Raw genomic sequence first — 26,226 nt, 5'->3', positions numbered from 1 at the left:
AGTGCCAAAATTATGGCTAGTAATTCCCTGTCGCCAATTTCATAATTGCACTCCACTGGAGACAGTTTCTTAGAGAACCGTCAGGCGTAGGACGTTGAGACAAGAGGGCACCTACTCCAGTCTCAGACGCGGCAGCAAAGGCAGTCTTAAGACTATCAAAGGCCATAATGGCAGTAGGTGACCAATGGAGTGGATGATTCTCTTTACGGGTCATGTCTGTGATAGGTTTGACCAAGGAAGAAAAGTTTTTAATAAACTTTCTATAGTAATTGGCAAACCCCAAAAAACATTGAATAGACTGAAGGCCAACTGGGCGAGGCCACTGCAGATAACTTGTCAGGATCCATGGAGAACCCTGCAACGGAGATAACATAACCTAGGAAGGTTACTTGAGTCTGTTGGAACTCACATTTCTCGAGTTTACAAAACAGGCCGTTCTCACGTAGTCTCTGAAGAACCCGTGTAACATCAGAACGATGAGCCTCAAGTGTGGGTGAGTGTATGAGGATGTCGTCTAAGTACACCACAACACACTGTTGCAACATATCTCATAGGACATCATTAATAAATTCCTGGAAAACAGCAGGAGCATTACAAAGGCCAAAGTGCATTACAAGATACTCATAATGCCCGTCCTGGTGTTAATTGCTGTTTTCCATTCGTGGCCCTCCTTAATCCTAACGAGGATCAGGAACCAGGAAGGACATCAGACAGCCAGGTAATACACAGGAACTCTCACAAACAGGTCTGAGACAACGCAAAGGCAAAGCATACTGAACAGAGGCCCTTTAAATAATAAGTGATGACATCACAATTCTGAGACTGCATCCTGTCTCACACAGATGATGCACACCAGTCTGGCCATAAAAGGAAGTGCAGAAATAGAGCAGCATCCCCCACAATGCACCATAGTCAGCAAGAGAGGTGAGTAAAATGGCTGCCAGCTGCACATGGCAAACAAAACAGGGAAAAAACCCTGACACAATGACTCTAAGTCAGCATGAAGGGTCTGCCCCCGATTCGGGACCGGATCTTGTGAGGGGCAGACTATCCTTCGCTCAGGCATGGGTTCAGGATTTTCTGGATCCCTGGGCAGTGGAAAGGGTAGTTTTCTTGGGAACCATAATAGATTCCTTATCTATGAAAATTTTTCTGACAGAAGTCGGGAAATCAAAGATTTTCAATTCCTGCCTAGCGCTTTAGTCCTCTCCTCGGCCATCAGTTGCTAAATGCATGGAGGTAATAAGTCTGATGGTAGCAGCCATGGACATCATCCCGTTTGCCCGTTTTCCACCTCAGCCCTCTGCAGTTATGCATGCTCAGGCAGTGGAACGGAGATTATGTGGATCTGTCTCCACAAGTACATCTGGAGCAGGAGACAAGGGATTCTCTTCTTTGGTGGTTGTCTCAGGAACATCTCTCCCAGGGATTCTGCTTCCGCAGACCCACCTGGGTGATTGTGACAACGGACGCTAGCCTACTGGGATGGGAGCAGTCTTGGGCTCTCTAAAGGTTCAGGGGACATGGACTTGGTCGGAGTCTGTTTTACCCATAAACATTCTGGAGCTGAGAGCAATCTTCAATGCTCTTCTGGCCTGGCATCAGTTAGCTTCAGCCCAGTTTATCAGGTTCCAGTCGGACAACATAACTTCGTTGGCTTACATCAACCATCAGGGGGGAACTCGGAGTTCCTTGGCCATGGCAGAGGTAGCCAAGATAATTCAGTGGGCGGAGTCCCACAACTGCTGCCTGTCTGCGATCCACATCCCAGGAGTAGACAACTGGGAGGCGGATTTTCTGAGCAGACAGACCTTTCACCCGGGGGAGTGGGAACTCCATCCGGAAGTGTTTTCCAGCTTGATTCTCAAATGGGGACAGCCAGAACTGGATCTCATGGCATCTCGGCAGAATGCCAAGCTTCCGAGTTACGGGTCGAGGGCATGGGATCCTTGGAATTTCAGTCTTGCATACCTATTCCCTCCCGTTCGCTCTCCTCCCTCGATTCATTGCTCGAATCAAACAGGAGAGGGTGTCTGTGATCTTCATATCACCGGCGTGGCCTCGCAGGATCTGGTATGCAGACCTGGTGGAGATGTCATCTCTTCCACTTTGGAGACTTCCATTGAGAAAGGATCTTCTACTTCAAGGGCCCTTCCTTCATCCAAATCTAGTTTCTCTGAAGCTGACTGCTTGGAGATTGAATGCTTAATTTTATCTAAGCGTGGATTTTCAGAGTCAGTCATTGAGACTATGATTCAGGCTCGTAAGCCTGTGACTAGAAAGATTTACCATAAGATATGGCATAAATATCTGCATTGGTGTGAATCCAAAGGCTACTCTTTGAATAGAGTTCGGATTCCTAGAATTTTGTCTTTTCTCCAAGAGGGTTTGAAGAAGGGTTTATCGGCAAACTCCCTAAGGGGCCAAATATCTGCCTTGTCTATTTTGTTACATAAACGTCTGGTGGATGTACCAGACGTGCAATCGTTCTGTCAGACCTTGGTCAGAATCAGGCCTGTGTTTAAGCCTGTTACTCCTCCCTGGAGTCTTAATCTAGTTCTTAAAGTTCTTCAACAGGCTCCGTTTGAGCCTATGCATTCCTTAGATATTAAGTTATTTTGGAAGGTTTTGTTTCTTGTTGCTATTTCATCTGCTCGTAGAGTTTCGAGCTCTTGGCATTACAGTATGAGTCTCCTTACCTTATTTTTCATTTGAATAAGGTAGTTTTGCGTACCAAGTTAGGGTTTCTCCCTAAAGTCGTTTCAGATTGGAACATTAATCAGGAGATTGTTGTTCCTTCCTTGTGTGCTAACCCTTCTTCCTTCTTCTCATAAGGAACGTCTGCTGCACAATCAGGACATGGTGCGTGCATTGAAATTCTATTTACAGGTAACTATAGATTTTCGTCAGTCTTCTGCTCTACTTGTGGTTTTCTCTGGAAAACGTAAGGGGCAGAAAGCTACAGCTACTTCTCTTTCTTTGTGGCTAAAGAGTATCATTTGCTTGGCCTATGAAACTGCTGGGCAGCAGCCTCCTGAGAGAGTTACAGCTCATTCTACGAGGGCTGTTTTATCTTCCTGGGCATTTAAAAATGAAGCTTCTGTGGAACAGATTTGCAAGGCTGCAACTTGGTCCTCTCTTCACACTTTTTCTAAATTCTATAAATTTGATACTTTTGCTTCGGCTGAGGCTTCTTTTGGGAGAAAGGTTCTTGAAGCAGTGGTGCCTTCTGTTTAGGTTCCCTGTCTTGTCCCTCCCTTATCTGTGTCCTCTAACTTGGGTATTGATTCCGAATAGTAATTTAGACACTCACCGTGTCATTAGAAAGAAAACAAAATATATGCTTACCTGATAAATGTATTTCTTTCTTGACACAGTGAGTCCACGGCCTGCCCTGTTTGCTTAAGGACAGGGGTTTTTTTGTTATAAACTTCAGACACCTCTGCACCTTGTTGCTTCCTTTCTCTCCTTTGCTTCGGTCGAATGACTGGGGTTGGAGGGAAGGGAGGTGATATTTAACAGCTTTGCTGTGGTGCTCTATGGCCGCCTCCTGCTGGGCAGGAGTGATATTCCCAATAGTAATTAGATGATCCGTGGACTCACCATGTCAAGAAAGAAATACATTTATCAGGTAAGCATACATTTTGTTTTTTCAAATAAAGATAGCAAGAGGACGAAGAAAAATGGATAATAGGAGTAAATTAGAAAATTGCTTAAATTTACATGCTCTATCTGAATCACGAAAGAAATTTTTTTGGGTTCAGTGTCCCTTTAATGCTTGTTAATGATGAATGAACGTAGTTGATCATTTGTAATCTTTTTTTTTTTTTTTTTCTTTTTTTTTTTTTGTCTAAAAGAAAATGCCATGCTTTGTTTTTAAACATAGTAAAGTGATTTAACATTTTCAAATGTTTTGTAAAGTTTATTTAATCAATTTTTTTTGCTGCAGGATAAATGTTCCTTTTAATCTTTTCTTGTAAAAGAGAAGTGTTGTTTTTTTGTTGTTTTTATTTTAATCTTTTCTTGTAAAAGAGAAGTGTTGTTTTTTTGTTGTTTTTATGTGACAGATGAAGGTTTTAATGAAATTATAAAATTATTTGTTAGCAAAGGTTCAAGCAGCTAAAAATACACATATTTTGCATTATTTAGTTTTGATATGTAAAATTTTTTGTTTTAGGTGTGGAATTCAATTGGAGTTATCCGTTGCTACAATGATGAACAAGATAATGCTATTGATGTGGAGTTTCATGATACTTCCATACATCATGCCATACATCTGACCAACACTCTGAACCATACGATTGCAGATATTTCTCAAGAAGCTGTATTGCTTGCTTGCGAAAGCACTGATGAACTGGCCAGGTAAACTGTGTGTGGTGTTCCGTTTGTCTAAAATTAGTTTGTATAATTTCGCAAGTTGAACTTTCAATACTTATATTACATATCAGTTACGAATGCTTATACAGAGCTTCGAAAGTTTTTATTGACACAGGCATGATGTTGAGAACATAATATGCATTTTTAAAAAATATTTTAAATTTCCTGTGTGCCTGAAAGCATGCAGTTCGCACGTCAATGCAGAGGCCATGGAATTAAAGTGTGGAGTCCTTCAAGGATCATCACTATTTCTTTCATGTAATTGGCAAGAGTCCATGAGCTAGTGACATATGGGATATACAATCCTACCAGGAGGGGCAAAGTTTCCCAAACCTCAAAATGCCTATAAAAACACCCCCCACCACACCCACAATTCAGTTTTACAAACTTTGCCTCCTATGAAGGTGGTGAAGTAAGTTTGTGCTAAGATTTCTACGTTGATATGCGCTTCTCAGCATTGTTGAAGCCCGATTCCTCTGAGTACAGCGAATGTCAGAGGGACATGAAGGGAGTATCACCTATTGAATACGATGATTTCTCTAACGGGGGTCTTTTTCATGGGTTCTCTGTTATCGGTCGTAGAGATTCATCTCCTACCTCCCTTTTCAGATCAACGATATACTCTCAATCTACCATTACCTCTACTAATAACTGTTTTAGGTCTTGTTTTGGCTATCTGCTATATGTGGATGGGTGTCTTTTGGTAAGTATGTTTTTTATTTCTTAAGACACCTCAGCTATGGTTTGGCACTTTATGCATTTATAAGTTCTAAATATATGTATTGTACTTATATTTACCATGAGTCAGGTTCATGTATTTCCTTCAGCAGACTGTCAGTTTCATATTTGGGGAATTTAAACATTTTAAGAAATGTATTTCTTACCTAGGGTTTAGTATTTTTTTTCAATTGACTACTTTCTTGATATTGCAGGTATTAGACCTGCGGGTGCGTCTAATGCTAAACTTTATTGTGTCATTCTTGGCGCGAACATTTTTTTGGCGCGGAAAAAGACGTTTATGACGCAACTTCGTCATTTCCGGCGTCATACGTGACGCCGAGACCTTTCACACGGCGGCGTCAAATTAGTGAGTGTGTCATTTCTGGTTATTTTTGGCGCCAAAAAAGTTTACGTTACGTTGTGCGTCATTCTTAGCCCCCAATAAAATACCCCATTGATGTTTGCCTTTTGCTTTTTTCTCTATCAGAGGCCTATGCTTTTGCATTTTTTCCCATTCCTGAAACTGTCATATAAGGAAATAGATAATTTGGCTTTATATGTTGTTTTTTCTCTTACATTGAGCAAGATGTCCCAATCTGATCCTGCCTCAGAAGTTTCTGCTGGAACATTGCTGCCTGACATCGGTTCTACCAAAGCTAAGTGCATTTGTTGTAAAAGTGTAGAAATTATTCCACCAAATGTCATTTGTAATAGTTGTCATGATAAACGTTTACATGCAGATAGTGTTTCCATCAGTAATAGTACATTGCCAGTTGCAGTTCCTTCAACTTCTAATGTACATGATATACCTGTAAATTTTAAACAATTTTTATCTGATTCTATTCTGAAGGCTTTGTCTGCATTTCCACCTTCTAATAAACGTAAAAGGTCTTTTAAAACTTCTCATTTAGCTGATGAAATTTCAAATGACCAGCAACATAATAATTTATCCTCTTCTGATGAGGATCTGATTCAGAAGATCCTTCCTCAGACATTGACACTGACAAATCTACTTATTTATTTAAAAAAGAGTATATGCGTTCTTTATTAAAAGAAGTGTTAATTACTTTGGATATTGAGGTAACCAGTCCTATTGACGTTCAGTCTAATAAACGTTTAAATGCTGTTTTTAAACCTCCTGTGGTTTCCCCAGGGGTTTTTCCTATTCCTGAGTCTATTTCTGATATGATTTCTAGGGAATGGAATAAGCCAGGTACTTCTTTTATTCCTTCTTCAAGGTTTAAAAAGTTGTATCCTTTACCAGCAAAATCTATAGAGTTTTGGGATAAAATCCCCAATGTTGATGGGGCTATTTTTACTCTTGCTAAACGTACCACTATTCCTATGGAAGATAGTACTTCCTTTAAGGATCCTTTAGATAGGAAGCTTGAATCCTATCTAAGGATGGCCTATTTATATTCAGGTCATCTTCTTAGACCTGCTATTTCTTTGGCTGATGTTGCGGCTGCCTCAACTTTTTGGTTGGAGAATTTAGCGCAACAAGATTTGGATCCTGACATATCTAGCATTACTCGCTTACTGCAACATGCTAATAATTTTATTTGTGATGCCATTTTTGATATTGTCAAAATTGATGTTAGATCCATGTCTTTAGCTGTATTAGCTAGAAGAGCTTTGTGGCTTAAATCTTGGAATGCTGATATGACATCTAAATCTAGATTACTATCTCTTTCTTTCCAAGGTAATAATTTATTTGGTTCTCAGTTGGATTCTATTATTTCAACTATCACTGGAGGAAAAGGAGTTTTTCTGCCTCAGGATAAAAAACCTAAGGGTAAATCTAAGGCTTCTAACCGTTTTCCTTCCTTTCGTCAGAATAAGGAACAAAAACTCAATCCTCCTCCCAAGGAATCTGCTTCCAGTTGGAAGCCTTACTCTAATTGGAATAAATCCAAGCCATTTAGGAAAGCAAAGTCTGCCCCTAAGTCCGCATGAAGGTGCGGCCCTCATTCCAGCTCAGCTGGTAGTGGGCAGATTAAGGTTTTTCAAGGATTTTTGGATAAAATCTGTCCAAAATCATTGTATTCAGAGCATTGTCTCTCAGGGGTATCGAATAGGATTCAAAGTAAGACCTCCTGTGAGAAGATTTTTTTCTCTCACACATCCCTGTAAATCCAGTAAAAGCTCAGGCTTTTCTGAAGTGTGTTTCAGATCTGGAGTCTTCAGGGGTAATCATGCCAGTTCCTCCTCAGGAACAAGGTTTGGGGTTTTATTCAAACCTATTCATTGTACCAAAAAAGAAAATTTATTCAGACCAGTTCTGGATCTAAAAATTTTGAATCGTTATGTAAGAGTACCAACTTTCAAGATGGTGACTATAAGGACTATTCTGCCTTTTGTTCAGCAAGGACAATATATGTCCACAATAGACTTGCAGGATGCATACCTTCATATTCCGATTCATCCAGAACACTATCAGTTTCTGAGATTCTCTTTTCTAGACAAGCATTACCAATTTGTTGCTCTTCCATTTGGCCTAGCAACAGCTCCAAGAATCTTTTCAAAGGTTCTGGGTGCCCTACTATCTGTAATCAGAGAACAGGGTATTGCGGTGTTTCCTTATTTGGACGATATCTTGGTACTAGCTCAGTCTTTACATACTGCAGAATCTCACACGAATCAACTAGTGTTGTTTCTTCAGAAACATGGTTGGAGGATCAATTTACCAAAAAGTTTCTTGATTCCTCAGACAAGGGTCACCTTTTTAGGCTTCCAGACAGATTCAGTGTCCATGACTCTGTCTCTAACAGACAAGAGACGTTTAAAATTGGTTGCAGCATGCCGGCACCTTCAGTCTCAGTCATTCCCTTCAGTGGCTATGTGCATGGAAGTTTTAGGTCTCATGACTGCAGCATCGGACGCGATCCTCTTTGCTCGTTTTCACATGAGACCTCTACAGCTTTGCATGCTGAATCAATGGTGCAGGGATTATACAAAGATATCACAATTAATACCCTTGAATCCCAATGTTCGATCTTCTCTGACTTGGTGGTTGGATCACCATCGTTTAATTCAAGGGGCCTCTTTTGTTCGTCCAACCTGGACTGTGATCTCAACAGATGCGAGTCTTTCAGGTTGGGGAGCTGTATGGGGATCTCTGACAGCGCAGGGGGTTTGGGAATCTCAGGAGGCGAGATTACCAATCAACATTTTGGAACTCTGTGCGATTTTCAGAGCTCTCCAGTTCTGGCCTCTTCTGAAGAGAGAATAGTTTATTTGTTTTCAGACGGACAATGTCACGACCGTGGCGTATGTCAATCATCAAGGTGGGACTCACAGTCTTCAAGCTATGAGAGAAGTATCTCGGATACTTGTATGGGCGGAATCCAGCTCCTGTCTTAATTTCTGCGGTTCACATTCCAGGTGTAGACAATTGGGAAGCGGATTATCTCAGTCGCCAGACGTTACATCCGGGCGAATGGTCTCTTCACCCAGAGGTATTTCTTCAGATTGTTTAGATCTGGGGACTTCCAGAAATAGATCTGATGGCCTCTCATCTAAACAAGAAACTTCCCAGGTATCTGTCCAGATCCAGGGATCCTCAGGCGGAAGCAGTGGACGCGTTGTCGCTTCCTTAGAATTATCATCCTGCCTATATCTTTCCGCCTCTAGTTCTTCTTCCAAGAGTGATTTCCAAAATTCTAATGGAACGTTCGTTTGTTCTGCTGGTGGCTCCAGCATGGCCTCACAGGTTTTGGTATGTGGATCTCATTCGGATGGCCAGTTGCCAACCTTGGACACTTCTGTTAAGATCAGACCTTCTTTCTCAAGGCCCATTTTTCCATCAGGATCTCAAATCATTAAATTTGAAGGTATGGAAATTGAACGCTTGATTCTTAGTCATAGGGGTTTCTCTGACTCAGTTATTAATACTATGTTACAGGCTCGTAAATCTGTGTCTAGGAAGATTTATTATCGAGTCTGGAAGACTTACATTTCTTGGTGTTCTTCTCATAAATTCTCTTGGCATTCTTTTAGAATTCCTAGAATTTTACAGTTCCTTCAGGATGGTTTGGAAAAAGGTTTATCTGCAAGTTCTTTGAAAGGACAAATCTCTGCTCTTTCTATTCTTTTTCACAGAAAGATTGCTAATCTTCCTGATATTCATTGTTTTGTATAGGCTTTGGTTCGTATCAAGCCTGTCATTAAGTCAATCTCTCCTCCTTGGAGTCTTAATTTGGTTCTGAGGGCTTTACAGGCTCCTCCGTTTGAACCTATGCATTCTCTGGATATTAAATTACTTTCTTGGAAAGTTTTGTTCCTTTTGGCCATCTCTTCTGCTAGAAGAGTTTGAGTTATCTGCTCTTTCTTGTGAGTCTCCTTTTCTGATTTTTCATCAGGATAAGGCGGTGTTGCGGACTTCATTTAAATTTTTACCTAAGGTTGTGAATTCTAACAACATTAGTAGAGAAATTGTTGTCCCTTCATTGTGTCCTAATCCTAAGAATTCAAAGGAGAGATCTTTACATTCTTTGGATGTAGTAAGAGCTTTGAAATATTATGTTGAAGCTACTAAAGATTTTAGAAAGACTTCTAGTCTATTTGTTATCTTTTCTGGTTCCAGGAAAGGTCAGAAGGCTTCTGCCATTTCTTTGGCGTCTTGGTTAAAGTCTTTGATTCATCATGCTTATATAGAGTCTGGTAAGTCCCCGCCTCAGGATTACGGCTCATTCTACTATGTCAGTTTCTACTTCCTGGGCTTTTAGGAATCAAGCTTCTGTTGATCAGATTTGCAAAGCAGCAACTTGTTCTTCTTTGCATACTTTTACTAAATTCTACCATTTTGATGTTTTCTCTTCTTCTGAAGCAGTTTTTGGTAGAAAAGTACTTCAGGCAGCTGTTTCAGTTTGATTCTTCTGCTTATAATTTCAGTTTTTTTCATTATAAGATTTAAACTTTATTTTGGGTGTGGATTTTTTTCAGCGGAATTGGCTGTCTTTATTTTATCCCTCCCTCTCTAGTGACTCTTGCGTGGAAGATCCACATCTTGGGTAGTCATTATCCCATACGTCACTAGCTCATGGACTCTTGCTAATTACATGAAAGAAAACATAATTTATGTAAGAACTTACCTGATAAATTCATTTCTTTCATATTAGCAAGAGTCCATGAGACCCACCCTTTTTGTGGTGGTTATGATTTTTTTGTATAAAGCACAATTATTCCAATTCCTTATTTTTGATGCTTTCGCTCCTTTCTTATCACCCCACTGCTTGGCTATTCGTTAAACTGAATTGTGGTTGTGGTGAGGGGTGTATTTATAGGCATTTTGAGGTTTGGTAAACTTTGCCCCTCCTGGTAGGATTGTATATCCCATATGTCACTAGCTCATGGACTCTTGCCAATATGAAAGAAATGAATTTATCAGGTAAGTTCTTACATAAATTATGTTTTTTGGCTAGTTTGGTGTGATCAATAGTGATGTCGCGAATAGTTCGCCGGCGAATAGTTCCCGGCGAACATAGCATGTTCGCGTTCGCCGCGGCGGGCAAACATATGCGATGTTCGATCCGCCCCCTATTCGTCATCATTGAGTAATACTTTGACCCTGTACCTCACAGTCAGCAGGCACATTCCAGCCAATCAGCAGCAGACCCTCCCTCCCAGACCCTCCTACCTCCTAGACGGCATCCATTTTAGATTCATTCTGAAGCTGCATTGTTAGTGAGAGGAGGGACAGGGTAGCTGCTGCTGATTTAGTAGGGAAATCTTTAGCTAGTGTATTCAGTGTCCACTACAGTCCTGAAGGACTCATCGGATTTCTGCTGTAAGGACAGCACTCCAAAAAGCCCTTTTTAGGGCTGCTTTTTTTTTTTTTTTCCTGTGTAATCTAATTGCAGTTGCCTGCCTGCCTGCCAGCGTGTGTGTCAGGCTCACAGCGTATACTGTGCCCACTTGCCCAGTTACACCACTCATATCTGGTGTAACAGTAGTGTAGATTTAAAAAAAACAACACTTTTTTGACTGTTAAATAATAGCAGTCAGTTTCCTTCACACGTGTGCGTTTCAGTGCCTGCCAGGGCACAGTGTCACACCAGTGCAACTCATATCTGGTGTAACAGTAGTGTACATTTAAAAAAAATAATTTTTTTTTGACTGTAATAGATTGAATAGCAGTTAGTTGTCTGCAAGCGTGTGTGTCAGGCCTACAGCGTCTACTCTGCCAACTTCTGCCAGAGCACAGTGCCACTCATATCTGTTGTCACAGTAGCTTGCACGCATAGTACCACTCATCGGGGAAAAAAATGACAGGCAGAGGCAGGCCACCCCGCAGGGGCCGTCGTGTTCATGGTGCTGTGATTCCCTTTGGCCCTAGAATAATGCCCAGTGTTCAGAGGCCACGTACCCCGAACTCGAACATTTCTGACTCTGAGGACATAGTTGACTGGCTAGCACAGGACACCCAATCTTCTACAGCTTCCGCTCGGAACCTTGACGCACCATCCTCCTCCAGCTTAGCTTCGGGCACCTCTCAAGATACCACTGGCCCGCCTGCCGCCACCACCAACACTAGCACCACAGCCGCTTCACTTGATCTGTCAGAGGAGTTATTTACACATCAGTTGGAAGAAATGAGTGATAGTGATGTGCAACCATTATTGCCAGAGGATATAGATAACAGGGATATGTCTCAGTCAGGCAGCATTACACACATGGACGTACGGTGTGATGATGATGATGTTGTACCCGCTGCTGCTTCCTTTGTTGACTTGTCAGATACAAGTGAAGCGGTTGATGATGACTATGCGTCCGTGGATGTCACGTGGGTGCCCGCTAGAAGAGAAGAAGAAGAGGGGGAAAGTTCAGATGGGGAGACAGAGAAGAGGAGGAGACGAGTTGGAAGGAGGGGGAGGTCGTCGCAAGGAGCTAGTGGCACAGTCAGACAGCATGCATCGGCACCCGGGGTCAGCCAGACAGCACGCCAATCAACGCATGCTGTTGCTACCACCAGAATGCCGTCATCGCAGAGCTCAGCAGTGTGGCATTTTTTTTGTGTGTCTCCCTCTGACAACAGCGATGCCATTTGCAACCTGTGCCAAAAGAAACTAAGTTGTGGGAAGTCCAACACCCACCTAGGTACAACTGCTTTGCGAAGGCACATGATCACACATCACAAACGCCTATGGGATGAACACATGAGTACAAGCAGCACACAAACTCAAAGCCGCCATCCTCCTCCTGGTGCAGCATCTTCAGCCACGTCAACCACTGCTGTCCTCCTTGCCCCCTCTCAACCATCCGCCACTCCGTGTCTCGCCTTGAGTAGTTCCTGCTCATCTCCCCACAGTCAGGTGTCTGTCAAGGACATGTTTGAGCATAAGAAGCCAATGTCACAAAGTCACCCCCTTGCCCGGCATCTGACAGCTGGCTTTTCTGAAATCTTAGCCCGCCAGCTTTTACCATACAAGCTGGTAGAGTCTGAGGCGTTCCAAAAATTTGTAGCTATTGGGACACCGCAGTGGAAGGTACCCGGCAGAAATTTCTTTGCACAAAAGGCAATCCCCAACCTGTAATGTAATGGCATGTCTGGCACACAGTGTTGGGGCAAGGGTCCATCTGACCACTGATACCTGGTCTGCAAAGTATGGTCAGGGCAGGTATATCACCTACACTGCGCATTGGGTAAACCTGCTGACGGCTGACAATCATGGAATGCGTGGCTCTGCAGAGGCGTTGGTGACACCGCCACGACTTGCAGGCAGGCCTGCTGCCACCTCCTCTACTCCTCCTACTCCATCCTCTTCCATAACCTCCTCGGCTGAGTCCTCTTCTGCTGCTGCGTCTCGCTCCACATCAACGGCACCCCCCAGCTCCCCAGGTACTATTCCACATCCCGGATACGGCAGTGTAACGCCGTCTTGGGATTGACTTGCCTGAAAGCAGAGAGTCACACCAGACCAGCACTCCTGTCCGCCCTGAACGCACAGGTGGATCAGTGGCTGACTCCGCACCGACTGGAGATTGGCAAAGTGGTTAGTGACAACGGAAGAAATTTGCTGGCGGCATTGAAATTGGGCAAGTTGACACATGTGCCGTGCATGGCACATGTGTGTAATCTGATCGTACAACGCTTTGTGCATAAGTACCCAGGCTTACAGGACGTCCTGAAGCAGGCCAGGAAGGTGTGTGGCCATTTCAGGTGTTCCTACACGGCCATGGCGCACTTTTCAGATATCCAGCGGCGAAACAACATGCCAGTGAGGTGCTTGATTTGCGACAGCCCGACACGTTGGAATTCAACACTCCTAATGTTCGACCGCCTGATCCAACAAGAAAAAGCTAACGACTATTTGTATGACCGGGGTGCTAGGACAGCCTCTGCGGAGCTGGGATTTTTTTTGCCACGTTACTGGACGCTCATGCGCAATGCCTGTAGGCTCATGCGTCCTATTGAGGAGGTGACAAACCTAGTCAGTCGCACCATCAGCGACATCATACCATTTGTTTTCTTCTTGGAGCGTGCCCTGCGAAGAGTGCTGGATCAGGCCGTAGATGAGCGTGAAGAGGAAGAGTTGTGGTCACCATCACCACCAGAAACAGCCTTATCAGCATCGCTTGCTGGACCTGCGGCAACGCTGGAAGAGGATTGTGAGGATGAGGAGTCAGAGGAGGAATGTGGCTTTGAGGAGGAGGAGGAAGACCAACCACAACAGGCATCCCAGGGTGCTCGTTGTCACCTATCTGGTACCCGTGGTGTTGTACATGGCTGGGGGGAAGAAGATACCTTCAGTGAGATCACTGAGGACGAGGAACGGGACATGAGTAGCTCGGCATCCAACCTTGTGCAAATGGGGTCTTTCATGCTGTCGTGCCTGTTGAGTGACCCTCGTATAAAAAGGCTGAAGGAGAACGACCTGTACTGGGTGTCCACGTTACTAGACCACCGGTATAAGCATAAAGTGCCTGAAATGTTACCGAATTCCCGCAAGTCGGAAAGGATGCAGCAGTTCCAAAATAAATTAAAAAGTATGCTTTACACAGTGTATAAGGGTGATGTCACAGCACAACGGGAATCTTAACAGGGGAAGAGGTGAAAGTAATACTCCTCCTCCCACGACCACGCCGGCAAGGACAGGACGCTGTACAGACGTGTTGTTGATGGAGGACATGCGGAGCTTTTTAAAGTCCTACTAATCGCCACAGCCCTTCGGGGTCCACCCTCAGAGAACGACTCGACCGACAGGTAGCAGACTACCTCGCCTTAACTGCAGATATCGACACTCTGAGGAGCGATGAACCCCTTGACTACTGGGTGTGCAGGCTTGACCTGTGGCCTGAGCTATCCCAATTTGCGATAGAACTTCTGGCCTGCCGCGCTTCAAGTGTCCTATCAGAAAGGACTTTCAGTGCAGCAGGAGGTATTGTCACTGAGAAGAGAAGTAGCCTAGGTCAAAAAAGTCTAGATTACCTCACCTTTATTAAGATGAATGAGGGATGTATCCCGAAGGGACTGACAGTGGGCGATACATTCGACTAAAAAAGGCCTGATGAGATGAGCTGCCTTGGGCTAAAAATGGTCCACACGCTGCTGTATTTTATCTCTGAATGCCGGATGACTTGCGTGACTTATCCGCCACCAACTAGGGTTCAAGCCGCAATGTTTTAGGTCACTTTCTGCCTGGGAAACAAACATCAATTTTTCTGGCCGCTGCTACAGCAGCGGCTGCAACAATACCTAATTTTTCAGGCATGTGTACATGCCTAATTTTTCTGGCCTCTGGTGCTGCACTGTGGCTTCAAAAACCAAACCAAAAAAAAGGCACATAACAGGGATTAAACTGATAGGAATAGTACTACTTAACACACCACTCCTATCTGGTGGCACATTAGATTGCACGCGCAGTGCCCCAAATTTGAAGTAGGAGGACCGACCAAGCATCTTTTTCCATCTCCCGGTTCCTAAAATCGATGCCATATACACGTCCCCTCATAGGGGACGTAACAGGGATTAAACTGATAAGAATAGTACTACTTAACACACCACTCCTATATGGTGGCACATTAGATTGCACGCGCAGTGCCCCAAATTTGAAGTAGGAGGACCGACCAAGCATCTTTTCCCATCTCCCGGTTCCTAAAATCGATGCCATATACACGTCCCCTGATAGGGGACGTAACAGGGATTAAACTGATAGGAATAGTACTACTTAACACACCTTATAATAACGCAGAGAGAGGCAACGCAGAGAGAGGAGTCTGAAGAAGAGGAGTCAGAGGAGGAAGGTGGCTTTGAGGAGGTGGAAGACCAAACACAGCAGGCGTCCCAGGGGGCTTGTTGTCACCTTTCGGGGACCCTTGGTGTTGTATGTGGCTGGGTGGAGGAAGAGACCTTCAATGACATCAGTGACGACAAGGAACGGGACATGGCTAGCTTGGTATCCAACCTTGTGCAAATGGGGAGTTGGCGGTTGTGCAAATGGACTGTTTGCGGTTGTTTGCGGTGCGTTAAAGGGACAGTCTAGGCTAAAATAAACTTTCATGATTCAGATAGAGCATGTAATTTTAAACAATTTTCCAATTTACTTTTATCACCAATTTTGCTTTGTTCTCTTGGTATTCTTAGTTGAAAGCTTAACCTAGGAGGTTCATATGCTAATTTCTTAGACCTTGAAGCCCACCTCTTTCATATTGCATTTTAACAGTTTTTCACCACTAGAGGGTGTTAGTTCACGTATTTCATATAGATAACACTGTGCTCGTGCACGTGAAGTTATCTGGGAGCAGGCACTGATTGGCTATACTGCAAGTCTGTCAAAAGAACTGAAAAAAGGGGCAGTTTGCAGAGGCTTAGATACAAGATAATCACAGAGGTTAAAAGTATATTATTATAAATGTGTTAGTTATGCAAAACTGGGAAATGGGTAATAAAGGGATTATCTATCTTTTAAAACAATAAAAATTCTGGTGTAGACTGTCCCTTTAAACGGGGAGTTTGATCTGTCACTGTGAAGCGGGCGTAACCCTTACACTACCTGATCGATACAACATCATACCTGATGTTTTAAAGCACGTTGTTCCAAACAATTTAGCAATGTTAAGTGATTTATGCCCTTTATGGATTAAAACCAGACTCTGCATCAACTATGTAATTTTCCATGGGAGTTTTGCCATCGATCCCCCTCCGGCATGCCACAGTCCAGGTGTTAGTACCCTTGAAACAACTTTTCCATCACTATTGTGGCCAGAAAAAATCCCTGTGGGTTTTAAAATTCGCCTGCCTATTGAAGTCTATGGCGGTTCGCCCGTTCGTGAACGGTTGTGGAAGTTCGCGTCCGCCGTTCGCGAACGCAAAATTTTAGGTTTGCAACATCACTCGTGATCAACATTAAAAGCCAATGATAAATATAGATAGGGATATCAAAAGATTTACTTTCCTAAAGCAAGACAATTGAAGTTTTGGGGTCTATGGCATCCCAAGGCTGACAAATACACATTATAGTTTGGAGTGTGATATTGAGGGTCAACTAACCCTGCAACAGTCACCAGTTTGTCTCGGAAAGTGTTAAAGTGATTGTAAACTCCGCTATTGCTAAGTTCCATAATTGTATTAGTTATAACTAAATATATAAAAACGCATTATCGATTTCAAAAGTTTATATGTACTATTCCTAAGATTTATCTTTAGATTCAATCTTTTGTTGCGCTGCCTTTGCTCCGCTCCTCTCATTTACTGTCTGTAATAAACTTCAGTCTTACCTATTCTCCATCCTCTTTACATGTCCAACAATTTGCTCGCTCCCGACTCTGTGATTTCAAACGCATGTGCATTGGAGCAAATTATGTATACCAAGTAAACATTGAGTCATTAGATTTAATGTTTACTTTGGAGTGCCGTGTGTAAAATAAGAGCCAAAGCGCATGCATTGAATAAACATGAACGCGCAAATTCATTGTCGCTTTTTGACGCTTCCGATTGGTTGACCGTATGCTGCGAGGAATGCAATACTGCGCTTGCGTAAATGAGGTTGCATAGAAGTAAGCCTGTCTGGCGACAAGCTTACTGATTGGTTAAATATTCTAAACCAGGGCTCGATAAACCCAGGAGCCTGGGAGCCACTGGCTCCTAGAATTTTACCCCTGGCTCCTAACTTTTTGGGTTATTCTCCATATATCTATATACAAATCCAACTGTCTGGCTCCTAAAAATATGCCTGGCTCCTAAATATTCTTACTGGCTCCTAATTTTTGAACATATTTGTCAAGCACATTCTAAACAATCAATGTGACGTCACAGGGGGCAGGAGAAAGACGGCATTAGATGGGGCTATTAGACAAAGATTTGTAAGTGTTTTTACCTACATACGATTACTTGAGATTAAGTGTGTAAATTGAATGTAATTCAACAATAGCAATATCAAAATCAATATATACAGAGTTTACCATCCCTTTAACCAACCTTTTTCCACTTTAATCAGATCGTCACAGTGAAGCCATTCTAGGCAAGCCTGTGACTTAGTTTAGCGGTTGCAAGGGTTGAAATTTAACAAAACACTCGTCTTTACTAGACTTGGAAAAATGCCCCAAACTCCCTTCTTAATCCCACCCACACTAAACTATCTCTGTTACCACCACCAAGGCTTAATTATATAGGGCATCCTAAGTAAAATCCAGACTAATAGATTAAACCCCCAAAACATAATTTGGCAAAATTCAATCTGAAAACACAATACTTTTAAGTCTCTTCGGTAGTGTGGTTCAGATATTAGACACAGGCAAATGTTAAAGAAATACTTACTTATTATGAACAATAATAGTCATAGTGCATTTATATAAAACATGAATTAATAAACACAATTACACAAAGCAAGCCATTTAATATAAAACGGTAAAATAACACAGCCTAAAACTATACCAGCATAGATTTATGTTCCAAGGCAAATTGGTAGAAAATGGTCATGCATTCTGTACTAGCTTCCCATGTAAATTACAATATTATTTTGCTGAATTCAACATTAAAGGTATATAAAAGCCCACATTTATCTTTTAAAAAAACATTTTAATTGAATTATATTATTAATTTCTCTTTGTTCTGTTGGTATCTTTCCTTCTAATGGCAGTGAGAGTCCACAATATCATTCATTACTTATGAGAAATACTTCACCTTTCCACCAGGAGGAGGCTCTACTACATTATTTGAGCCAAATAAATGTATGTTATGCAGGTTACATATAGTGTCTCGTCCTGCTCAATTATGCAGCTCATGCCTTACTTCTGTTCTGCAGTCTCATTTAGATGGCCCTGGTAATCAGATATTTGCGGTATCCTTGGAATGTTGGTCTACCCCTGGACGTTCTGCGTATTCACATTACTTAGTGTGCCCAGACATGCCAATCCTACAGCAGAAAATTACTCCTACTGCACATGCAGTTCTCTGCAACCCTGTTGTACAAAGCCCAACCAGGGTTGGAGCTTTTCCTCATGATTTTACAGCCCAGTTACAAGTTTCTGTTGCCCTGAGCACTATGCCAATTGCAAGGAATGTTCAACATTGTTCATCTGAATCTAGATCTAGCAGTTCGGCTGCTGTTGGAGCGATCAGCCATATACAGCCTTCTGATATTGATGTAGAGCTGCAACAACTAATCCATATAATCGATAATAATCGATTATGAAAATAGTTGTCAACGAATCTCATAATCAATTAGTTGGTCTGTGCACAGCACCAGCTGCTTCACTCCATTGAGCTCCTGCACATGATATTGTGTTAAAAGGTTTTGTCCATAGCCTAAAGGACGTCTACAGACATTTACTTTTCACTTTTTTTCCGGACAGTATAATTTTTTTTTTTAGTTTACAACTACTCCTAGCTTATATGCAACCCAGAAATAATAGGAATCATCATTTGGATTGTTTATATTAAATTAGGTGATTTGGGACTATGCTTTACATTAAATAGAGCTTATTTACACCTAGCCCTAGATTGATGGGTTTTGTTATTTGAATTGATGTGCACTATTATCTATTTACACAATTATTAGCGGATTGCTTGCTAGTGCGTATTATATGTACTGTATAGATAGATGTGTAAGGCTTTGTTCTGTTATGGATATATAGTCCTTAGCGCTTTTTACTTCTTTTTTTTATATACTTTGAATAAATTGTAATATTTACCAAATTCAACCTCTATAAGTATATATCTGTTATTTTAAGAGAGGACTAGATATTTTTTCCCTTAACCTTATAGCTGGTTATTTACCATTGCATATATATATTCAAGATATTTTTATGTTAGAATGAAGTCCAGGCTTACTTTGTTAACTTGGCAAAACCCTACTTATGCATTTCCAACACCTCAACACCATCTGATCGTCTCTTCTCTGCTGCAGGCAAAATAGCTTGGATTTTATTTTTTTTAATCCGATTAGTTAATTAATCGAAAAATTAATAGTTTGAATAATCGATTATGAAAATAATAGTTTGTTGCAGCCGTATATTGATGACTCCTCGGTTAGCTCTAAAGGAGAACTTTCATCTTGTGACTCTTCTGAAGAATCAGAAAGTGACTCAGAGGAGATGACATTTTAATTTAAAATTAAGCACTTAAGATACTTGCTTAAAGAAGGGTTAATCACTCTGGGAGTAACTGAATCTAAACCCACAGACGAACACCAGGTGCAGAAACTTGATACGGTCTTTAGAACCAAGTTTTAAACCTCTGAAGTGTTTCCGGTACCCTCAGTGGTGGTGGACATTATATCAAAGGAATGGGAGAAACCGTTTTCAGTTTTCTCCCTCTCCAACCTTTAAAAAGAATGTTTCCAGTACCAGATAATGCCAGATAATCATTTAGAAGTGCGGAATACATTGCCAAAGGTAGACAGTGCCATTTCCACTCTGGCTAAATGCACAACTATCCTGCTGGAGGATAGAACATCATTTAAGGACCCTATGGATAGGAAATTAGAGTGATATTTCAGGAAACTCTTACTTCAGTTCATTTGCTTTTCCAGCCAGCAGTAGGCATCGCTGAGGTGGCTGCCAAGATTGGGTGTGACTCTTTATTGGATCTTATTTTTGTAAAATCCCCTTGGGAGGATATCCAGGACTGCATTCAGGCCCTAAAGGCAGCCAATTCCTTCATATGTGATGCTATTATTTAAATAGTACGGATTAATGCTAAGAATTCTAGCTTTGCTGTACTTGCCAGGGGGGCTCCCTGGCTCAAATCTTGGTCAGCAGACATGGTTTCCAATTCTAGACTGCTATCCTTGGCCTTTAAGGGTAAATACCTATTTGGCCCGGGCATGGATTCTATCATTGTCACTGTTGTAAAAAGTGCCTTTCTAGATACGACAAGTCCACGGATTCATTCTTACTTGTGGGATATTATCCACCTGCTAACAGGAAGTGGCAAAGAGCACCACAGCAGAACTGTATATATAGCTCCTCCCTTCTCTCCCCCCCTAGTCATTCTCTTTGCCTATACTAGTAATAGGAAGAGGTAAAGTGAAAGAGGTGTTAAAATGATAGTTTTTATTTTCTTCAAGCAAGACTTTTTTTATTTTAAATGGTACCGGTGAGTGCTATTTTCCCTCAGACAGCAGATGGATGAAGATTTCTGCCTAGAGTCTGATGATCTTAGCAGTTGTCACTAAGATCCAGAGAAGTTCCCACAGAATGGCTGAGGAGTACTTGAGAAGCTTCAGTGTGGGGAACGTTTTTCATGCTACAAGCATTGAGGTATGTTCAGTCATTTTTTTCTGGACAGACTGTGGTATTTCAGAACTGGCTGACATAGTTCCCATGAGGGAAGGGGTAAGCAGTAATCCTACATGTAATGAGGGGTATTACTGGGACCTGTATATTATGGGGCTAAAAATGACACTGGTAACATAATGTTTTGAGAGAAAACGGTTTTATGTTTAGGGGCAACATAACGTTTTTATGAACAAACGTTTTTATGTTTGATGGCACTGGAGGGTTTCACATGGCTTACAGTATTATATTGGTATATGAAAAACCCACATGGCTAGTTCCTATACCGCTTTACAGCGTTTTTTTACTAGGCAGAGAGTCATCGTATAAGATGGACGGGGCCTAATTTTGCGCCTTAGATGCACAGTTGAATTTCATATGAAGGCAGCAAGCTCCAGCTCCGGTGGGCCTAAGCTGAAGATATAGCCTAAACGAAGTGAGAGTGTGATTCTCAGACCCCTGAGGGCAGGTAGGCGCCACAGCAGAGCTGTGGCGAGGTGCAGGGGGTTGCTATTTTATTATTCATAACGTTTTTGGGTAACGTTTTTTCTAATAAAGGGTTAATTGTCCCTTGTGGTTCAATCTTAGGTTGCTAGATAAGACACATATATGCTAAAAATTGTGAGAGTTATAACATTTTAAAGCAGTTTTGGAAAAATTGTACGCTTTTTTACTCTTAAATGCGCAGTACGGTTTCTTTCATGTAATTGGCAAGAGTCCATGAGCTAGTGACATATGGGATATACAATCCTACCAGGAGGGGCAAAGATCCCCAAACCTCAAAATGCCTATAAATACACCCCTCACCACACCCACAATTCAGTTTTACAAACTTTGCCTCCTATGGAGGTGGTGAAGTAAGTTTGTGCTAAGATTTCTACGTTGATATGCGCTTCTCAGCATTGTTGAAGCCCGATTCCTCTCAGAGTACAGCGAATGTCAGAGGGACGTGAAGGAAGTATCACCTATTGAATACGATGATTTCTTTCATGTAATTAGCAAGAGTCCATGAGCTAGTGACGTATGGGATATACATTCCTACCAGGAGGGGCAAAGTTTCCCAAACCTCAAAATGCCTATAAATACACCCCTCACCACACCCACAAATCAGTTTTACAAACTTTGCCTCCCATGGAGGTGGTGAAGTAAGTTTGTGCTAGATTCTACGTTGATATGCGCTTCGCAGCAGGCTGGAGCCCGGTTTTCCTCTCAGTGTGCAGTGAATGTCAGAGGGATGTGAAGAGAGTATTGTCTATTTGAATTCAATGGTCTCCTTCTACGGGATCTATTTCATAGGTTCTCTGTTATCGGTCGTAGAGATTCATCTCTTACCTCCCTTTTCAGATCGACGATATACTCTTATATACCATTACCTCTACTGATTCTCGTTTCAGTACTGGTTTGGCTTTCTACTACATGTAGATGAGTGTCCTGGGGTAAGTAAGTCTTATTTTTTGTGACACTCTAAGCTATGGTTGGGCACTTTTATATAAAGTTCTAAATATATGTGTTTAAACATTTATTTGCCTTGATTCAGGATGATCAATATTCCTTATTTCAGACAGTCAGTTTCATTATTTGGGATAATGCATATGAATAAAACATTTTTTCTTACCTTAAAATTGACTTTTTTCCCTGTGGGCTGTTAGGCTCGCAGGGGCTGAAAATGCTTCATTTTATTGCGAAGGTGCTCGGTGCCCTTCGCTCTGTAATCAGAGAGCAGGGTATTGTGGTATTTCCTTATTTGGACGATATCTTGGTACTTGCTCAGTCTTCACGTTTAGCAGAATTTCATACGAATCGACTTGTGTCATTTCTTCAAAAACATGGTTGGAGGATCAATTTACCAAAGAGTTCATTGATTCCTCAGACAAGGATAACCTTTTTAGGTTTCCAAATAGATTCAGTGTCCATGACTTTGTCTCTGACGGACAAGAGACGTCTGAAATTGGTTTCAGCTTGTCGAAACCTTCAGTCTCAATCATTCCCTTCGGTAGCCTTATGCATGGCAATTCTAGGTCTTATGACTGCTGCATCGGACGCGATCGCCTTTGCTCGTTTTCACATGCGACCTCTTCAGCTTTGTATGCTGAACCAGTGGTGCAGGGATTATACAAAGATATCACAGTTAATATCTTTAAATCCGATTGTACAACACTCTCTAACGTGGTGGACAGTTCACCATTGTTTAGTTCAAGGGGCTTCTTTTGTTCTTCCAACCTGGACTGTGATCTCAACAGATGCGAGTCTGACAGGTTGGGGAGCTGTATGGGGGTCTCTGACAGCGCAGGGGGTTTGGGAATCTCAGGAGGCGAGATTACCAATCAATATTTTGGAACTCCGTGTGATTTTCAGAGCTCTTCAGTCGTGGCCTCTTCTGAAGAGAGAATCGTTCATTTGTTTTCAGACGGACAATGTCACAACCGTGGCATATGTCAATCATCAAGGGGGGACTCACAGTCCTCTGGCTATGAAAGAAGTATCTCGGATACTTGTATGGGCGGAATCCAGCTCCTGTCTAATTTCTGCGGTTCACATCCCAGGTATAGACAATTGGGAAGCGGATTATCTCAGTCGCCAGACGTTACATCCGGGCGAATGGTCTCTTCACCCAGAGGTATTTCTTCAGATTATTCAAATCTGGGGTCTTCCAGAAATAGATCTGATGGCTTCTCATCTAAACAAGAAACTTCCCAGGTATCTGTCCAGATCCAGGGATCCTCAGGCGGAGGCAGTGGATGCATTGTCACTTCCTTGGAAGTATCACCCTGCCTATATCTTTCCGCCTCTATTTCTTCTTTCAAGAGTGATCTCCAAGATTCTAAAAGAGCGTTCGTTTGTTCTGCTGGTGGCTCCAGCATGGCCTCAAAGGTTTTGGTATGCGGATCTTGTCCGGATGGCTACTTGCGAACCTTGGACTCTTCCATTAAGACCAGACCTTCTATCTCAAGGTCCTTTTTTCCATCAGGATCTCAAATCATTAAATTTGAAGGTATGGAGATTGAACGCTTGATTCTCAGTCATAGAGGTATCTCTGACTCCGTAATTAATACAATGTTACAGGCTCGAAAATCTGTGTCTAGGAAGATTTATTATCGAGTCTGGAAGACTTACATTTCTCCAACATTGGTGTGTCCGGTCCACGGCGTCATCCTTACTTGTGGGAATATCTCTTCCCCAACAGGAAATGGCAAAGAGTCCCAGCAAAGCTGGCCATATAGTCCCTCCTAGGCTCCGCCCACCCCAGTCATTCTCTTTGCCGTTGCACAGGCAACATCTCCACGGAGATGGTTAAGAGTTTTTTGGTGTTTAAATAAAGTGTTTTCTGTTTAAAATTTAAAGAGACAGTAACGGTTTTGTTTTAAAACGTTTTTTGTGCTTTATTGACAAGTTTAAGCCTGTTTAACATGTCTGTGCCTTCGGATAAGCTATGTTCTATATGTATGAAAGCCAATGTGTCTCCCCATTTAAATTTGTGTGATAATTGTGCCATAGCGTCCAAACAAAGTAAGGACAGTACTGCCACAGATAATGAAATTGCCCAAGATGATTCCTCAGATGAGGGGAGTAAACATGATACTACATCATCTCCTACTGTGTCTACACCAGTTTTGCCCACGCAGGAGGCCCCTAGTAAATCTAGCGCGCCAATAGTTATTACCATGCAACAATTGATGGCTGTAATGGATAACTCCATAGCAAATATTTTATCCAAAATGCCTACATATCAGAGAGCGCGATTGCTCTGTTTTAAACACTGAAGAGCAGGAGGGCGCTGATGATAATTGTTCGGTCATACCCTCACACCAATCTGAAGTGGCCATGAGGGAGGTTTTGTCAGATGGGGAAATTTCAGATTCAGGAAAAATTTCTCAACAAGCTGAACCTGATGTTGTGACATTTAAATTTAAATTAGAACATCTCCGCGCACTGCTTAAGGAGGTGTTATCTACTCTGGATGATTGTGACAACTTGGTCATTCCAGAGAAATTATGCAAGATGGACAAGTTCCTAGAGGTTCCGGTGCACCCCGACGCTTTTCCTATACCCAAGCGGGTGGCGGACATAGTGAATAAGGAGTGGGAAAAGCCCGGCATACCTTTTGTTCCCCCCCCCTATATTTAAGAAATTATTTCCTATGGTCGACCCCAGAAAGGACTTATGGCAGACAGTCCCTAAGGTCGAGGGGGCAGTTTCTACTCTAAACAAGCGCACTAATATTCCTATCGAGGATATTTGTGCTTTCAAAGATCCTATGGATAAAAAATTGGAGGGTTTGCTTAAAAAGATTTTTGTACAGCAAGGTTACCTTCTACAACCCATTTCGTGCATCGTTCCTGTCACTACAGCAGCGTGGTTCTGGTTCGAGGAACTAGAAAAGTTGCTCAGTAGAGAGACTCCATATGAGGAGGTTATGGACAGAGTTCACGCACTTAAGTTGGCTAACTCTTTTATTTTAGATGCCGCTTTGGAATTAGCTAGATTAGCCGCAAAAAATTCAGGGTTTGCAATCGTGGCGCGCAGAGCGCTTTGGCTAAAGTCTTGGTCAGCGGATGTGTCATCCAAGACAAAATTGCTTAACATCCCTTTCAAAGGTAAAACTCTATTTGGACCAGAATTGAAAGAGATTATCTCAGACATCACTGGGGGAAAGGGCCACGCCCTTCCACAAGATAGGCCTTTCAAGGCCATGAATAAGTCTAATTTTCGTTCCTTTTGCAATTTCAGGAACGGACCGGCCTCTAATTCTGCATCCTCTAAGCAAGAGGGTAATGCCTCACAACCCAAACCAGCCTGGAAACCGATGCAAGGCTGGAACAAGGGTAAGCAGGCCAAGAAGCCTGCTGCTGCTAACAAAACAGCATGAAGGAGTAGCCCCCGATCCGGGACCGGATCTAGTAGGGGGCAGACTCTCTCTCTTTGCCCAGGCTTGGGCAAGAGATGTTCAGGATCCCTGGGCACTAGAAATAGTTTCTCAGGGTTATCTTCTGGAATTCAGGGAACTACCCCCAAGGGGAAGGTTCCACATGTCTCATTTATCCTTAAACCAAATAAAGTGACAGGCGTTCTTACATTGTGTAGAAGACCTGTTAAAGATGGGAGTGATACACCCAGTTCCAATAAAGGAACAAGGAATGGGATTTTATTCAAATCTGTTCGTAGTTCCCAAAAAAGAGGGAACTTTCAGACCAATTTTGGATTTGAAGATCCTAAACACATTTCTCAGGGTACCATCGTTCAAGATGGAAACCATTCGAACGATTCTACCCACTATCCAGGAAGGTCAATTTATGACTACCGTGGATCTAAAGGATGCGTACCTACATATTCCTATCCACAAAGAACATCATCAGTTCCTAAGGTTCGCCTTTCTGGACAAACATTACCAGTTTGTGGCCCTCCCATTCAGGT

The 26,226-nt window shown here is 42.3% G+C and overlaps 1 protein-coding gene across 1 annotated transcript in view; it reads left to right on the top strand.

Annotated features, from left to right (window-relative positions):
* Positions 1-26,226, top strand: part of WDHD1 (WD repeat and HMG-box DNA binding protein 1) — a 463,259-nt gene that overhangs the window by 110,334 nt on the left and 326,699 nt on the right. The window contains exon 13 of the mRNA XM_053697606.1: positions 4,178-4,362. Within this exon, the coding sequence (XP_053553581.1) occupies positions 4,178-4,362 (185 nt within the window). The remainder of the gene's footprint in view (positions 1-4,177; positions 4,363-26,226) is intronic.

This window comes from Bombina bombina, chromosome 1 (genome assembly GCF_027579735.1).
Source record: "Bombina bombina isolate aBomBom1 chromosome 1, aBomBom1.pri, whole genome shotgun sequence".
Lineage (NCBI taxonomy): Eukaryota > Metazoa > Chordata > Amphibia > Anura > Bombinatoridae > Bombina > Bombina bombina.
This window is presented reverse-complemented; position numbering and strand designations above follow the sequence as displayed.